Source organism: Amia ocellicauda, chromosome 3, assembly GCF_036373705.1.
Source record: "Amia ocellicauda isolate fAmiCal2 chromosome 3, fAmiCal2.hap1, whole genome shotgun sequence".
NCBI classification, from domain to species: domain Eukaryota; kingdom Metazoa; phylum Chordata; class Actinopteri; order Amiiformes; family Amiidae; genus Amia; species Amia ocellicauda.
This window is the reverse complement of record NC_089852.1, coordinates 31,798,225-31,816,532: the sequence shown is the minus strand read 5'-3', so window position 1 is coordinate 31,816,532 and position 18,308 is coordinate 31,798,225. Positions and strand designations below refer to the sequence as shown.

General features: G+C 41.2%; 2 protein-coding genes across 2 annotated transcripts; both read left to right on the top strand.

Moving 5' to 3' along the window:
• Positions 1-11,475: 11,475 nt before the first annotated feature.
• On the top strand, positions 11,476-12,408 carry LOC136747309 (olfactory receptor 52J3-like). The gene has a single exon (XM_066700246.1). It carries the CDS (start codon positions 11,476-11,478, stop codon positions 12,406-12,408), a length of 933 nt encoding a protein of 310 aa, XP_066556343.1.
• Positions 12,409-16,705: 4,297 nt separating this feature from the next.
• LOC136747048 (olfactory receptor 52E8-like) lies at positions 16,706-17,638 on the top strand. Its single transcript, XM_066700003.1, has one exon. The coding sequence runs from the start codon at positions 16,706-16,708 to the stop codon at positions 17,636-17,638; it is 933 nt and encodes a 310-aa protein (XP_066556100.1).
• The last annotated feature ends 670 nt before the right edge of the window (positions 17,639-18,308 follow it).

The following is an 18,308-nucleotide window of genomic DNA, read 5'->3' as shown; positions in this document are numbered from 1 at the left end:
GAGGGTTTTTCCTCCAGAGGACTGGTGTATCTTTGTAGTTGCTTTCCTAATGTGCTCTATAAGATTATCAATGTGTTCAGAGTTATCTGGTATGTAAGTACAGCATTCCTGCCCTATAATGGCACATGTCCCTCCTTGTGCTGCTAGCAAGAAATCTAGAGCTAGCCTGTTCTGGAGGGCAACAGTTCGCATAGCCACTATTTCAGTTGTTAAATTGCTGAGAACTTCAGTTGTAGAAATACTTAATGTTTCTAATATAGCAGCTACTAATCTGATTTCCTTTATTGCTCTTCCGACTCCATACATAGGAAATAGTATGGAAGCAAACCTGTCTCCTTCCCCTATCTCACGTTTAGGGTGAGTAAATTGTTCTATATCTGGAAGGTATTTATCTTCAGTGTGGCGCAAAGCTGGCACCACAAATCCTAAATAACAAGAACCTGTGAACTTACAAGGAAGTTCCCAATATGCCCGCATGCCGCATATCCAATAAGTCCCATTCCATGGAGCGTAAAATCGACAAGTCTGATACCTAAAGTCAAGACCATCGATAGCCACAGTGTGATTACAAGTACTATTACCTATAAATTGGGATTGCATGGTTTGGTTATAGTATGAAACACACACAGATCCTTTGTTACTGTGAGCCAAGTTAATATATGGCATTTTAAAATCTCTTCTATTCTGATCCATCTTCGGTCTAAAGTATCATTCTCCTGTGATGCCTAAGGCATAATCATATGCATACCGTACATTAGAGGCAACTCTAAGTTGTGAATAATCAGAAAATACTGGAATTGGAATGGGGATCATTGGAACCCCTTTCTTAGTGTCGTGTGGAATGTGGGAACAAACCCAACATTTCGTCTTGTTAAGGGCATTTGCATAGGTGCGTGTCATTTGGATCAATTTGTTATCTGTCCATGATTCAACTAAGGACAGGCAGATCAGTCCAAATACTGTAGTGTACACAGTCATCTTCATGCTGGATTATCTCTTAGTACCTGTAGGGGGACAAAGCCTTTACCAGTTAGGTGAATGTCTCTCAAAATTCAGGAAATCTGCAACTGTTGCTTTCCTAGGAATGAGAAAAGATAAAGGTTTAGTACACAGTTCTCCTGGATTATAATTTTTAACTTGTGACCAATGTTCCCATGTAGTACCCCCCTCCTGTCCTGTCTGAAGTGTCTGTAGAAGGAAGGACATTATGCGGTCCTGTCCATTTTGGCCTGAGCCCTGGTCTGCTTGGGATTATTTTACACATTACTTGTGAACCAACCTCAGGAAGTGTTGTTGGCATTTCCTCTTTGAGTTCCAAGTCTCTGAGGGACTGGAGATCACGTGCTTGTGATCTAAGTTTTTTTAAGTGTGTACATAGCTGTGCCACATACTGTTTAAGATAGTCTTTGAATGGACCACTGGGATCAATGGGACCCCAGAGGCCAGCAGGGAGTTGCATACCTCTCCCTGTCATTAACTCATATGGAGAAAGCTGAGTACACCGATTAGGTGACGCTCTAAGTTTATACAGCACAGCGGGGAGTGCTACTGTCCATCCCTTGCTTGTAGTTAACAGGGCTTTTGCCAAACTTTCCTTCAGTGTCCGGTTAGTGCGCTCCACTAAGCCTGAACTCTGAGGGTGATAAGGTATATGAAATCGTTGTTTTACCCCTAGCAGTAAACATGCTTTCTTCATTACCTTACCGGTGAAATGAGTCCCTTGATCTGAGTCCATTTGATGGGGCACACCCCATCGAGGAATAACCTCAGTTGCTAGGACTCGTGCTGCAGTGGTGGCAGAGCAGTCCCTGCAGGGGAAAGCCTCAACCCATTTTGTGAAATGGTCAATTATTACCAAGCAATAGGATTTCCCATGACATTTTGTCAGGGGTCCTGTAAAGTCAATTTGAATATTTTCCCACGGACCTTGAGGCTGGGGCTTGTGTGATTTAGTGACTTTGATCGGTTTACCTGGGTTTACTTGTGCGCAAGGAATACACTGTTGACACCACTTCGCAGTGTCCCTGCCTATGCCAGGCCACCACCAGTGTTCACGCAATTGAGTTAACATGGCCTTGCGACCCGTATGAGCTGGCCCATGGTACTGGTCCAAAAGCGTTGACCTAATACACTGGGGTGCTAATACACATTGTAAGTTAGGACTTCGCCACAAACCGTCTGAGTGTACTGCACCTCCCTTAACCCACTCTTGTACTTCATTCTCCTCACAGTCTTTCTGTAGCTGTGCGAGGTCAGTAGTTTCTGGTTCTAGGATACTCGCAAGTTTACTAGAGCAGGGGAATCCTGCTAACGTCACATGACTGCCTGTCTCTGCTGCCTTTTTCGCAGCTAGGTCTGCAAAGTTATTCCCACAGGTGCGCGGGCATCCATCATCAGAAAGACTCTGATGAGCTTTCACTTTAACTACTGCTACCTTTTCTGAAAGGTGTGCCGCCTCAGCTAGGGCTATAACATACTCATAATTTTTGATTACTTCTCCTGCTGTTGTTATAAACCCTCTACGTTCCCAGGTTGCCATATAGTCGTGTACTACTCCAAATGCATAGTGACTGTCAGTGAAAATATTAACTTTAATGTCTTTCGCTATTTTTAATGACTCAGTCAACACCACGAGTTCTGCCACTTGGGCTGAACAGTGTCCTGGCAGGGATCCAGATTTTACAACGGTGCTGTCATCCAATACCACCGCCCACCCAGTGTGGAGGATTCCATCTATTATTTTCCTGGATCCATCAACATATAGTTCCAAGTCAGGGTCTGTGAGGGGGTTTTCTAGGAAGCGACTGTGGTCCTCCTGGAGCACCAGCTCAGAGCATGTATGCTCTTCTCCCTCCCCTAACATCCCATCTGCTGGGTTTACTCGTGTGTCTTTTATTATTTGTATGGATTTATCTCTGGGGAGCAAAACGGCTTCCCATCTAGCTCGTCTACTATCGGAGACTGAACGCAATTTGCCGGTGTGTAATAATTCAACTAACGTGTGTCCTGTATGCAGAATCAACTGTGTGTTCATTACAATCGGCTCGCATGCCTGCACTGCCCAAGAGGCGTAGTCTACTGCTGCCATACAGCGATGCATGCCTGCTGCTACCGTAGGTTGCTTTGTGGAGTAATAGGCGACGGGACATTATCCCCATGTTCCTGTGTCAGAACTGCTGTATAATAGATCTCATCTTGGGAACAGTAGAGGTGAAATGGTTTAGTATGATCTGGTAACCCGAGGGCGGGGGCATTGCTGAGAGCCTGTTTTATTACATGATAGGCTATTTCCTGTTCATGTCCCCAGTCTATGGGGTCCAAGGGAGCCGGGCTTCCTTTGATTAACGCCTGTATCAGACCTGTGGCTTGTGTGAAATTAGGGATGAAAGTGCTGCAATAATTAAGGAGCCCCATAATTTTACGCACAGCCCTAACATTATGTGGTTTTGGCATATTTAGAATGGCTTCTTGCCTATTATGCGTCATAGATGTTGTGTCCGAGATATTCAACCTTAGTTAGGCCTATTTGTGCTTTCTTAGGGTTTGCTTTAAATCCTGCCTTTTGTAAGACACCGAGGACTGTAATTAATGCGCCTAAGTGTGCGGTCTCATCAGGAGACGCAATCAAAAGATTATCCACGTACTGGATGATTAAACTATCCCAGGGTGTCAGATCCATTCCTTCTAAAGTCTTGGCCATTGCCTGGTGAAAGAGTATCGGGCTGTTGTGAAATCCCTGTGGCACTCTAGTCCATGTGTACTGTTTGTCGCATACAGTAAACGCACATTTATTTTGGGAATCAGAGTGGAGTGGCAGGCTCCAAAATCCATTGCTAATATCCAGGACCGTAAAAATAGAGTGTTCGGGTTTCAAATCGTTTAATATAGTGTTGGGATTGGCTACAATTGGGTGTAATCGGGGTGTAACTTTATTCAATTGTGTGTAATCAATTGTAAGTCACCATGAGCCGTCTGGTTTTGCCACTGGCCAGATTGGAGAATTAGTGGTTGAATGCGTTTCGCGTATTATTCCTTCATTTTGCAATGTTTGAATAATTGTCTAAACTGCCGTAAAAGCTTCTGGTTTAATAGGATACTGTTTATGTGCTTTGTGTACTGGACCTGGGATAACTATAGGTTCAATTTGTGCCAGACCACAATCTTGTTTATGTGTTGCCCAAACATCAGGAAATGCCTGACATACGTGTCCAAGTGGTGTGTCTGGCCATATATGAGGTGTTGACGGTGTGAGTGAGATACTAGCACAATTTGTTGCGTATCTTTGTGTATCCTTTTTATTCCCGTGTGTATTGGTCAATATTATGCGATTATTATTAGCATCCACTAGTGCGCCAGCTTCTCTAAGGATATCTATGCCTAATATTGTCCCCTCTGGGTTTTTAAAAACGCAAAAAGACACTGGAATTAGGAGAGCGCCTATTTCTAGAAGTTGAGGTGTGCTGAGTGTGGCTGTGATACATGCGCCGCCTACACCTGAGATCTGTAGTCTGCGTTTAGTCAGTGGGAGGGGGAGATCGGTTATCGAGACAGAGGCGCCTGTATCCATCAACATTGAACACTGCCGACCCCCTAACAGTGCGGTTATGTGGAGGCGGGGATCTTCCACTGTACCGACCTCGGGGGCCGAGGCGACCTATTTCCTATTTAGTTTCTCTGTCAGATCTCGGATGATCTGCAGAAGCTCTGCGTTTCCACTCGGCTGACCGGGGTTTATCTTGGTCTGATTCCAGGGTGCTTCGTGTTCGCCTGGAGCGCCTGCCTTCCAGCAATTGTCTCCCGTGTGCCCTGTCCTCCCACAGAAAGTGCACTTAGGGCAGGTTGATTTAGACCGACAGTCTTTAGCGACATGTCCTATTTTTCCGCAATTGTAACATTTACCTCCGTTTTGTGTTATGGCAGATATAGCTGCCACAGCATTTATTTTAGCTTTTGACTGCTTGTTTTCTACCTCTGAAGCCCATTGTACAATCTGCTGATATGTATTTCCTACAGGCACACCCATATTGAGGAGGTCTTGGTGTGCTTTACTAAACCCTTCTTGTAGTAATTTTAAAAAGATCGCATTATCATGTTCGGTGTCCGGCATTCCGGAGTGTTCTCTAAAAGTAGTGTACTTTCGTTCCGCATAATCGTAGCAAGTCTCTCCTGGCTTCTGTACGAGGCCACAGACTATACCCCAATTTCCCTGTTCTGCTCCGAGAGCTGGAAGTTAGTGATCCTTAGATTATTATTATCATTTCCAGCTGTTACCCAGGTACCATCCTGCTGGGCGGCGGTTAACCCGTCCCAGATTGGCCTTGGACATTTAGTTTTAATTATTATTATTATATATCTAACATCTCATTAAATTTTTCCCAGAAATCCAGATTCCCATGATTGGGTTTAAGTTTTAAATTGTGTGTTTCTCTCCGGGTGTGAAGGGGCGATGCACCGACGTTGTTAATGCATAAAATTGTCCGTCAGCATCGCGGTGTTGTCTAGTGCGCGTGTCTATAGGTGCTAATTTTACTTTCTCTGACTTGAATGAACTCAAATCTGGGTAAAGTTTAGACTCTGTTCTTTATCAGTGGGGTTGTCTGAATGTTTATATGGTGGAGGGGCAGAAGCAACAAATCCACATCCCCCATATTTTTTGCATTCATGTTCCCAGGCTTTCGGTCTAAATCGTCCCAGTCGGGTTAATCGCCTTCTATATGTGCCCCCAGGGTGCTTGTGCATCGTTTCCCTACATTATTAGTTCGTTCTTTATTTTTCTCTTCCTCATTTCTAATTCTTTTCTCATTATCTCTATTTGCATCTTAGCGACTTTCTCTTTTAATTATTTTATTGTTGCTGTATTTTCCTCATCCATTGCGATTAGTTTCTTCTCTAATTTCGCACTATATTGACAAAGAATTACGGAAGCTTTATTGGTTTTCTCTCTCTTTTCCTTATTCCACCATTCTCTATGCTGTTTGGGAACCCAGTTAGGATCCCATCCTGCCTTTTCCATCTTAAGTTGAAGTTTCTTAAACATCTCTTGTAGGTATTCACATATAGACACGTCTTGTAATGCCATAATGCCAACCCTATCTTTGCCAACGATGGGGCTATATCGTTGGACTTTACAGTACCTCCGGTTCCGTCTGGTTACTGACTGCCACTAACTCTGGCCCTGGCATACAAGGATATCCTTGCTTCGTCGTACCTTTCGGTTCCTTTGGTATCTCTCCCCGCAGATCTGTCTTACCTGGAGTTCACCCTACTGTGAACCTCCGCTGTACAGTCAACCTTTCTATTTGTTTTACCTCCACCTCTCCACAGGTTCTCTATAAATTACAATCTGATAGCCAAACACAATCCCGAGATCAAATCTAAATATATAGGCTGGTAATTTTTAAAGGTACTCACCCTTGCTTTGGTCCCGGGAGTGGAGGCAAGTTCAGATTCTCGTTCGTGACACCAAGTTGTAGAACCGTGTGGGAAATAAGTGGAGAAGTTGTGGAGATAAAGCAAATAGAACTTTAATCGAGCCGACTCAGAAGCTCCACGTCAGAAATAATTCCTTCAGTGAGACTTAATGTTTACAAACATGAGTACAACTTTATAGGAAAAATGACGTAACATCTTATGGCCGTTCATCCAATCAGAAGATACAAGTCCGGGTCCGTTTTACGATCTGTCCTCCCGTGAAGAGGTGATGGATCCAAAGCAGATGTCCGTCTCTGATGTGCACTAGGAAGATGTGATCCCACGGTCGTCATTTACCTAGTGTCAATCGTTCTTTAACAGAAACAATTCCTGCCTATCTGGAGAAACGTCATAAACAAATTCTCAGCAGACAGCTGTAGGCTATTTCGGCACTGTGTAATCTTTCATTGATGAAAAGATTGAGTTTCTAACAAATCGACCTTGTTGACCCTTTACTTGTCCTGCTAAATCGAATCTGCTCAGTCTGTTTACAAAACTACTTCTAATGCTAGTATTAATATAAAACATTATATAATAATCACAAAAACACTTTTTTCAACTTCCTATACAGAGTCTTCAGTCAGTATGTTAGGTTGCCCCAAGGGGAAAAGGGGAACGGTTAAAGAAACCGAATATGTGGCTATCCACCTTTAGTAATAAGGCTCAGTTGTAATAGGCGATACTTCAGCTCAGACTGTGTTTATTCCCCAGGTCGGTATAGGACTATGGTTACCTAAATGTGACCCTGCTGGAAATAAAAATGATACCTCCTTAGAGAAAATGTCATGCAGCTGGAGGTACTGTCCTCAGTCTCTTATCATTTACTATGACATGACCTGGTCTCAGATCCCCGTTCCTCTTGGTACAGACCCTTTGGGGGCATTATTCAAACCCTTATCTTCAACCAATATTTCTCACATTACAGCTTCAGATGGAACAGTTGATATTCGGAATGTATATGATGAGGATACAGGATTAGGTAGTTGTGTATGTGTGTGTGCAACTTTTTCTTATCTTAACTCCACCCTCCTTGATTTTGGACAGATAGTTAATGTCACAGCAGGCTGGACCCACCTGCCACCAATCTTATGGGAAAATGGCATGTCAGGACAATATTGTCAGGAGTATTGTGTAAAACCCTACAACCCACCATGGGTGTACAGATTTAGCTGTTTTAATTTGTTTACATGTGGATATGAGCCTCCAATTACATGTCACCACTTATATGACCCACCTGTGGATGGCATCATCCGAATAGGCCCTAATAAAACTCTTTTATATGGCGTTGTCATTCTTAACTGTGCAGGTGGAGTATGACCTTTCAACTGTAGAAGCACCTCTCTTAAACATTTGTAAAGATCATCTAGCTTCGGCAAAATGGCTTCAAAGGCAAATCAGAACACAAGTAAAAGCTTATAACACTCACGCATCACATATCCAAACACATACATCAGGTAGTAGGAAGAATTATTGGCGATATTGGCGGATTGTTTGGTAGTACCAAGTCAATGATGAACTCTGTTAATGCAGATATAGATCGGCAATATGTCCAGTGGATTAGATCCAAGACCGCACAAGGGCTGGGACACAACTTGAGGAGCCTTACACACACTCTTACTGCAGTGTAAATGACAGGGAATTCATTTATACAATATTCAGAAGCCATGATTTATGTAATCACAAACATTACTATTTCAGTCTAAAGGTCGAGCTTGTGATGTTTTAGCGAGAGACCTTTTAGATATGTTAAAGGATTATATGCTAGATGTGAGAGTGGGACTGCCACCTTCTTATACTACAGCAGACACCACTCTTGCATTTTTGGCAAATGTTTCTACTCTACTGATTGTAGCTATACCTCAGATTTCCTCTACATCTTCTTTTCGTTACCTTTTAGTCTATCCTGCAGTTATAGCTTCCCAGACCTTCTCTAACTCTTTTCACTTTAGATCTATAGGTAACCCTTCTAACGGCACTGTATATCACCTGGGGACCTCTGGATACATGTCTCCATCTTTTGCAGGGTTGCTTATGACCACTGCTGACTGCTGCACAGAAACAGTCTCTTTTATAATTTGATCCTGTTCTACCCTTTGGCATTTTAGTAATACTTCAGCAGCCGTGATCACAGTTACCCCTCTGTCTGTTTCTCAGACTGCTGTACAAGTTTCAGTTATTCAGTGGTGCTTTATTACTCCCCTGCTATCCTATCAGTATGGGCCTTTGACATGCCCCCCTCAACCTGCTATGTGTCTACAGATCTCGGACTCATTTGCTTTTGGGGATTTTCATCTACCAGGCAGGGTGTTTACTGGCATGATTGCTCTGCCTTGGTGGCACGGGCATCTCATTGAAGACGGTACTCCTGTTGCTATAGCCCGCCGGTTGCTCAGTGTCACTCTACAGGATGTGTGGAGGGTGGTATCACTGGTGGTGGTCCATGGAAGGTACCAGGTAAAATTGGGAAATAGTGTGGTCATGGCCTTGTCTTCATCATTAAGTGCTGAGGGGAATCGAACATATATTACTTGGTGGAATATTTGCCGTATGTTAGCGGCTGCCGCATCAGTAGTGGTCTTAATGATAACCCTGTGTCTATGTTGTTATTTTCTGTTTGCTTACTCACGATAACAAATTTACTCCATATTCAGAGCTCAGCTATACTTCTGCTACTACCAGGGAACTGCCCCTTAAACGCCAATATGCTCAAATAGTGTAGTTTTCTTTTATAGCCGATAAAACTCCGCCGTAATTATTCACATAATTGCACACACATAGGTACAATTTTATACACTACATACACCCTAGGGAAAGTTAGCGGGCAGAGGAGCAGAACACACAGTGCTGCTCGCTGTCAATCCCCAAAGGAAAAGAAGAGGGAAGAAGAATATAACACAGGGATGGGGATTGTAATCTTTCTCTTTGTTTCCTTTGACAAAGCAGTGTTTCTCTGACCTGGTGTCCCTGTCCAGCAACGTGTGGCAGGGCCAAAGGGGGGTCTGATGTGGGACAGTGCCCTGTCTGAATGCCAAATATATTATATTTGCACCATTGTTGCAGCAAGATTGTATAATCCATGTATGAATTTAAGCTTTGTGTATTGCTCCGGAGAAGCCAGGTGCAGTAGTTCTGTGTAGCTGATTTTTAGAAAAACATTTTCATCTCCGGAGCTCTTAGTTGTAGCTGAATAAACTATTTTGGTATTATTTCAGTTAAATCGGGTCCTGGGTATGCCTGTTTATCGAGGGAGTAAAATTTCTCCCTATCAATTTCTCAACATCACATCAGGTAAATACTCATTTTTCCACAGTTCATCAATGATGCACACTTGAGAGCCAGTATCCCATAGAGCTTGAACCCTCTTGCCCTGCAAATAACATTCAACAAGACATTGCCTTCCCACTAATGACGTGACAGTGGAGTGCAAGTTTACTTGTGAGCACTAGCTTTCATACATGAATATTGTTTATTTGGTTTTGGCAAATGAGCACATTCTCTTTTGTGGTCAGCCCAGTGACATGTCTGACATGTTTTAGAGCAGTACAGAGTTATTTTGTATGCAGAGCACTGTTTCAGTCTTTTGCTTCCATTCAAAATTCCACAGTTGGCACATTTTTGGGACTGATAAACAGCTCTGATTACTCCCTGTCACACGGCGGAAACCACTGTGAGTTTAAAGCACGCTCGTTGGATGGTTATATCCCTATGCTATGACAGCCTGCTTGGAAATGCTCACTACTGCCACACCTATAGCAATGTGTGCAATGGTCCTCTATTAATCTTTGCTGACAGTTAAAGCATCTCCTAGTTGAAGCTCGAGGAGTAGCTGGGTGAAACTGCCCAAGCATGTTGGGGTTGGGCGTGTTGGGGTTGGAACTGCACAGGCTCTCTGGCTTGGCTGGGGCTGTGGCTTGGCCAGTACTCACAGGGTGTAGTAAGAATGTGGTGAAGTGCAGGTTCTCTATCAGATACTCTTGTGACAGGTGCAGGGCATGGCTTTGGCACAAAAATGGGCTAATGCATTGTTTCTCTAATTTGAGCTATCTCAGCACTGTGAGTCTTCAATGAAGCAACATCAGTCCTCAGTTCATTGAATTAAGCATTCAGAGCAGCTGAAAAAGTATTGCCATCAACTGTAAACATGTAGAAGATTCACTGAGTTTCAGCTACAAAGCAGTGGATTAACAGAACTTGTATCAGAAATGTCTGTATCAGTAAGAGCAAGAATGTAATGATCAAACAGGCAAATCCAAGAATTAAACAATATTGTTGGCACACCCAGGGTTTTGGGGGAATGCAGGAGGCAGCGAAAGTGCAAACAGAACCATCCTTGTCGCCAATATGTTATATGTTTGTAAATAAAAGCTAGGCAGATGGGCATAAAGTAAACTGGTATTTTATTGATGTAACTCTGAACTCAACTGAAATTGTCCTACTTCCTTAGGTAGCATCCTATCCATTCCTTTAATTCCTTTTGAATGTCTATTGACACATATTGCAATATACCACAGTACAACTCTGGTATATTCCTTAATTAGGACTGGTACTGTACCAATGCAACACTTATTTGTAATATTTTCTACCTATTTAGGGCTAATTAACTGGGCTAATTAACCCAGTATTATAGAGCCAGTCTCAAAGGCCTGTTTTCAGGCTGCAAATCTCAGTAGCCTCCCTCCTGAAGGAGCTCCATATATGAAGCTTAACACTGAAGTGCAGACTAAGAAACAGGGACTCTGCAGCAATCCTTTTTCAGATTAACATCTGTGAGTATTTTCATACTTTGTCTTAGTAAAGAAGATATAGAGTCTATAGAAACAACAGAAGACCAGAATTAACTGAAACATTATGGTTCATTGCAGTGCTTCTTATATTTTAACCATATTATTGTTATTATATTTTCACTTAATTGATCTTCTACTTATGTATGAAGGGACTTATTGTTTCTCATTGCTTATTTAGGTAAAGGTTTATTTGTATATTCCTGAAACATCTCTAACTACAATGCAGAACTCGTCCAGTGTTACAGTCTTCACACTCCATGGATTAAATGAAACAGCATCTCATGAATACACCTTTTTTGCATTTACTCTTCTGGTTTACCTTTTCATATGTCTTTTCAATTTGACACTGATCATTACAATCTTCATTGAGAAAACCCTCCATGAGCCCATGTACATCTTCCTCTGTAACCTGTGTATCAATGGACTGTATGGAACTGTTGGTCTGTATCCTAAACTCCTGTCTGACTTCCTCTCTGACTCACATGTGATCTCATACGCTGAATGCTTGACTCAAGCATATGTGATCTACACGTCTGTTCTGTCTGAATTCACAATTTTAACAGTGATGGCTTATGACAGGTATGTGGCAATATGTAAACCTTTACAGTACCATTCTATTATCACAGCTCGAACTGTCAGCAAGTTTCTGTTGATTTCTTGGATTCTTCCTTTCTGTGAAACAACAACTGCGATATTGTTAACTATCAGACTGCCTCTATGTGGATCCCACATTGATAAGTTGTACTGTGATAACTGGTCAATTGTAAAGCTGTCTTGTGTAGATACAACTGTTAACAATATCTATGGTTACATTTTATTACTTATACACATTTGTCAAGCCCTTTTTATTGTATATTCATACTTCCACATTGTTAGAGCTTGTGTTAAATCTAGTGAAGAGATGAGTAAATTCATGCAGACCTGTTTTCCCCATTTGACATCATTAATCAGCTTTACTATTACCATACTTTTTGATATATTGTACAGTCGCTATGGCTCAAGGAACATGCCACAGGGTCTTCGCAACTTCCTGGCAGTGGAATTTCTAGTCATCCCTCCTCTTTTAAATCCCTTCATATATGGCTTGAAACTGAGTCAGATTCGCAGGAGAGTTATGTTGGTGTTCAGTAGAAAAGTACATTTTCTGAAGTGAGGGACAGCAAAATCAGCAAAACGTTAAATTTGGAAAACATAATATATATGTATATATATATATATATCTTGGATATTTTTCTTCCCTTTTTTCTTGAATTTTCTTAACTGATTTAATTTGCTTTTATAACTAAGTGTATGTTATATTAATATACAGTAATGATAAAAACATAGTTTAAACTATTGATTAAAACATTCATCACCAACATTGGTTTTAATTAAAGTTAATTGCTTCTTGAATCAGATAATGGGGTAATAGATCTTAAATACATAGGCTGCGACAAGGATTTGAACACTGGATTTTAGCCTGTATACATTATATTCAAATCTCAACCAGCACAATAATGTACTGAATCACTCTCTTGTCAACATCAATACAATTCAGCTGTGTGTTTAATCTCATCCATTTTGATTTAATTTAATTTACACAATAGTTCACTTAAAAATAATATTAATCACATTACAGACAAAAAAGTATTACAGTATCACCCAAGACACATTACTAGAAGATAAATAATCATGGTTTGGGGGTTGTTTATTAATGTTCAGGCATTGTAAATACACATAATAGAAGAATAGGGCTTATTTCAATGGGATGCTTGTTATTTCACCAGGGACACCTCTGACATGTTATCAAACCTAAAGGATTATAAACTTCGAAATCTCAGGTATTTATTATTAATCCAGTTTTATCTTTCAATCATTAAAATGATAGGTTGGGATTGCAACCCCAGTTATCCGAGAAATAGAAACCCCACAGAGCTGAGTTCTCACGTGGAAGTCTAGCTCTGGCAAAAGAGGAAGTATAGGGGTGTGTGTCTCACTATTTATAACAGGCGCAAGAGGGGGTCTGCTGGGATGTCACACTCCCATGGTTCAGTAGGCAGCTTTGATACACATACATTTACAGAGTTCCCATGGGTAACTGCATAGTCCCTCCCCATCTGGGTGGTTTTCTGACTCAATGGATAACTCTATTCCACTTTCCACACTTAAAATCACTCTGCAGAATGGGGTCTTATTCTGCTTGTTTCGATGCTCTTTTTCTAAACCTTGACTGAAACGCTAATCACATGTTAGAATTCTAACACTAGTTAGAGGCGTTTGTGTCTCAGAAGATTCTTCAATCTAGAGTATCTAATGCAAACCAGCTTTCAAATAATCAAATGAATCTTTTCAACATGGAACAGAGGAGACTACGTAGGGACTTGATTCAAGTCTTCAAAATCATGAAAGGCATCGACCACATCAAACCAGAGGAGTTTTTCCAGATCAGAAGGGATACACAGGCCCGGGGACACAAATGGAAATTGGGCTGCAAGGCATTCAAGACAGAAAACAGGAGAAACTTCTTCACACAGAGAGTAATCACAATCTGGAACTCCCCAGCAATGTGGTTGAAGCTGAAAATTTGGGAACATTTAAAAATAGACTGGATAGTATCCTTGGATCACTAATGCTGGGGTCAAACTACATGATTTCTACAATCCGACTCAATTTTGTGAACAGTGGGCAGATCACACTTAACGACTATTTTGCACCGAATTTATGTCTTTTGCATCGTGAAGGAGTGCACACTACATGATCGCTTAAGTACAGGGGAACACACTCTTATCGACTGATCTGAAATCCTTTGTCGTGGAAATCTCCGACACAGCCTCTAAACTCCCCACATCTCGCAGAAACACACGTGATCCATCCAGAGAAAAGGTAAACAAACACGGACGTGGACATTTACAGGTCACGTTTGTGTAGCGCAGATCTGCGCTGCTCCACCAATGGGATCAATGCATTCTTGCAGATCTGTGCAATACTGCGGAATGAACGCACCAACGAGCCGCTGTTGCTGTTTGTGTTAGTCTGTGCGGACAATCACAAAAAGCAGAAAAAAACAACAACAGGATGTGTGTGAAGACATGGCTGGGGAGGCAAGAGCAATAGCCTGTGTTTAGAGCTGGAGGTGAGCAACACACAGGCTATATCCATCCCACAATATGACCATCACATAGGGATCGATTTTGCACAGACCTGGGTCAATTACAGATACTAATTGGTATTTATATTTGAAAATATTATTTTCCCTGTATTATAGTATTTTAAAATAACCTGCCCCGAAACAACCATTGGTAGTTGAAGTATTTTAATATATACTTCGGAAAATGTTATTCTCCTGTCATGTTTATTCGTCCTGTTTCTTTTTTTTTCTTCAGTCAGCTCAGCTCTCATTCACTGCTGATTACATCACCCTCCACGATCCGTGCCGATTGAATTGTAAATATTGAACATGTTTAATAAAATCATGTCGGGGTTCCGACTAGCTTACGATCTAATTAATTGGATGGCAAGCGATTGCATCGCAGCCGGTCTCACACTACACAACCATCAGTGGTGGGGACGCACCCCGACCAGGCTTCTTGTCATGACGATCAGTGCCGTGAGGGCCAAATCGGGCTCAAATCGGGCTTAAAATCTTGTGTGACCCCAGCATTAGTTATTAATGGACACCAAACAAGCACCATAGTTCGAATGGCCTCCTCTCATTTGTTAACTTGCTTGTGTTCTTTTGTTCTAATCAGAGGTTCTCTTTTACTTTGTAATACTCCCTTCTGTTTGTAGGTCTGTTTTAAATATTGTTGGCTGACGAGTGTATTTTAATTCATAATGGTGAAGAATTGCTAGTCGAGATCTTATAGACACGGAGAGGAAATAAATTAGAGTAGTAGGCAGACCTAGCAGAGGATAGGGCCTTCTTATATCTTATTATACTGTCATTCCATGACATATGGGAGACCTCTAATTTTTATGCTCTCCATTTACATTAATATCTATGGCATTCTGTTTTGAGTGAGCAAGGTGACAAACGCAGGGAGCCTGCGTGGGGGGCATTGCCGGATGGTCCCAGGTGGCTCTCAGGTCATCCAGGAGGTCAGGTAGCAGTGTGAGGGACTGCGTGGGCTGCTGCGGCCGGTGCTCCTTCTCGAACCTGGGGCGTCGGGGGGTGGGGTCAGAGGACCGGGAGATCTGTGAGCAGGCCACGGCCCTCTGGATCAATGCCCAAAACTCAGAGTCCAGCGGCACATGGGCCAGTGGTGGAGACTCGAGATATGGGGGGGTCAGGGCCTGGGCTGCTGTCTGTGCTGCCTGCATAGAAAGGAGGGCGCATATGTGGTCCATCCTACTATTCAGCACAAAGATGGCCACATCTCACTCTCTGTCTGTGGAGCTGGACCTCTGTCCCTAAAGAGGGGGAGGGGGCCCATGGTTGTCGCTAAACCACTCTTCCCTGTTCATGTGCTCAATCATGGCAGCGATGTGCACTGGAGCCAATTGCAGCTTAGATAGAGTGATGTTTTCGATCGTGTTCCTACGGAAGTACGTAGAAACCCTTCCCCCTTGGGCAGTGCTTCCGACTTGAAAGATAGCCTGGGTTGCATTCGCAAACCTATTCTTATGAAAATTGAACAAGTTTTATCTATTCTATTCTATTATATATTCCACATTCCACAATTTAAATCATTCTGCAAGATTCTGATTATTTCATTGGTTTGATTATATTTTTCTAGACATTGACCCAAACGCCAATCATGTTAGAATTCCTGCACTAGATAGTGGCTTTTGTGTCACAGAGGATTCTTCATTCTACAGTACCTGATGTAAACCATCTATCAAACTGTGTCTTCTTTAATTGTGATCAGCATGTGGGTCAATGTTATGAGGTGCTCCAGGACTAACCACTGTATATTAATTAGCTACAAGTTGCTTTTCTATACTATACATTTACACTGCATTTTTTGATCATTTGAAATACTCAAAAGGCATATCTTATCTTACACAAAACTGAAACTTCTGTACCTACATACAAACATTTTCTGGTAAATAAAAACCCAGCTTGTTTTAATAATCCTATTTGTAATTTCTTCTAACTCTGGCTAATTAACCCAGTATTACAGAACCACAGGCTCAAAGGTCTGTAAATCTCAGAAGCCTCCCTCCATATATAAAGCTTAACACTGAAGTGCAGACTAAGGAACAGGGAATCATTCTCTCTCTGCAGCAACCCTTTCACAGATTAACGTCTGTGAGTATTTTCATAATTTGTGTCATTAATGAAGAAAATATATAAAACCTACAGCTCAAACATTATGGTTCATTGCTGTGCTTGTTATATTATCACACTATTATTCTTATTATATTTCCACTTAATTGATCTTCTATTTATATATGAAGGGACTTATTGGTACTCTTTGCTTCTTTAGGTACAGGGTTGTTTGTATATTCCTGAAACATCCCTTACTGCAATGCAAAACTCCTCCAGCGTTGCAGTCTTCACACTCCATGGATTAAACGAGACGGCATCTCATAAATACATATTTTTTGCTTTTACTCTTTTGGCTTATCTTTTGATATGTCTATTCAGTATGACACTGATCATTACAATCATCATTGAGAAAACCCTCCATGAGCCTATGTACATCTTCCTCTGTAACCTGTGTGTCAATGGACTGTATGGAACTGCTGGTCTGTATCCTAAACTCCTGTCTGACTTCCTCTCTGACTCTCATGTGATCTCATACACTGGATGTTTGATTCAAGCATATGTGATCTACACTTCTGTTCTGTGTGAATTCACCATTTTCACGATGATGGCTTATGACAGGTATGTGGCAATACGTAAACCTTTACAGTACCATTCTATTATGACAGCTCGAACTATCAGAAAGTTTCTGTTTATTTCTTGGATTCTTCCTTTCTGTGAATCAGTAATTGTGATATTGTTAACTATCAGATTGCCTCTGTGTGGATCTGACATTAACAAACTGTACTGTGATAATTGGTTAGTTGTAAAGTTGTCTTGTGTAGACACAACTATTAACAATTTATATGGTTATACTGCATTAATGTATCATCTCATGCAAGCCATTTATATAGTATTATCTTATATCCAGATTATTAGAGAATGTTTAAAGTCTAGCAAAGAAAGGAGTACATTTTTGCAGACCTGTTTGCCCCATTTGATATCATTAATCAGTTTTACCATTACCATACTTTTTGATGTATTGTACAGTCGATATGGTTCAAGGAACATCCCACAGGCTCTTCTCAATTTCATGGCAGTGGAATTTCTAGTCATCCATCCTCTTTTAAATCCCCTCATGTACGGCTTGAAACTGAGTCAGATTCGCAGGAGAGTTATGAGGGTGTTTAGCAGAAATGTAAATATTCTGAAGTGAGGGACATCACATATTAGCTACATCTGAATTGTAAAACATATTATTTGTATATCTTGGAACAATTTATTTTCCCTATCCTTGACATTTGCTCACTAATTTAATTTACTCTGAAATTTCTTACTTCGTCTGTGTTTTTTTCAATAAAGCTAAATACTATTGTATAAAATAATATCATCATCATGGAGTATTAGATCTTCATACAGAGGATGCAACAAGTGGTTTGAATTCTGGATTCACAATTGTACATGTTCAGATTTTGAGCTGTGCTGTACTGTTCTCTTTTTAATTATATTTATAACTCAACCAGTACAACAATGTTCTGCAAATATTTGTCATGTCTATGTCTAGTCGGTCACTTTTCACGGCATAACCGGTCACAGGATCTCATAATCCAGATCTGATGTCCATTAAGCCACTGTGGGTTTGTCCTAGAACTAAAAGCACAAACACACATTCCACAGAGCCTTCCACTGTGCTGAGGAGAGAATGATACATTTCATTGGGTACTTTTAATCATATTTGAAAGTATATTTAAAAAGAAATTCACAACATTTTTCTGGATTATTTTCTATATAGCTTTTTTCATTACCTTATTTTTTAGTACCATGTAATCAGGTTTGGGGGGATTTTCATCTATGTACAGGCATTGTTACAACACACAAGGCTACTT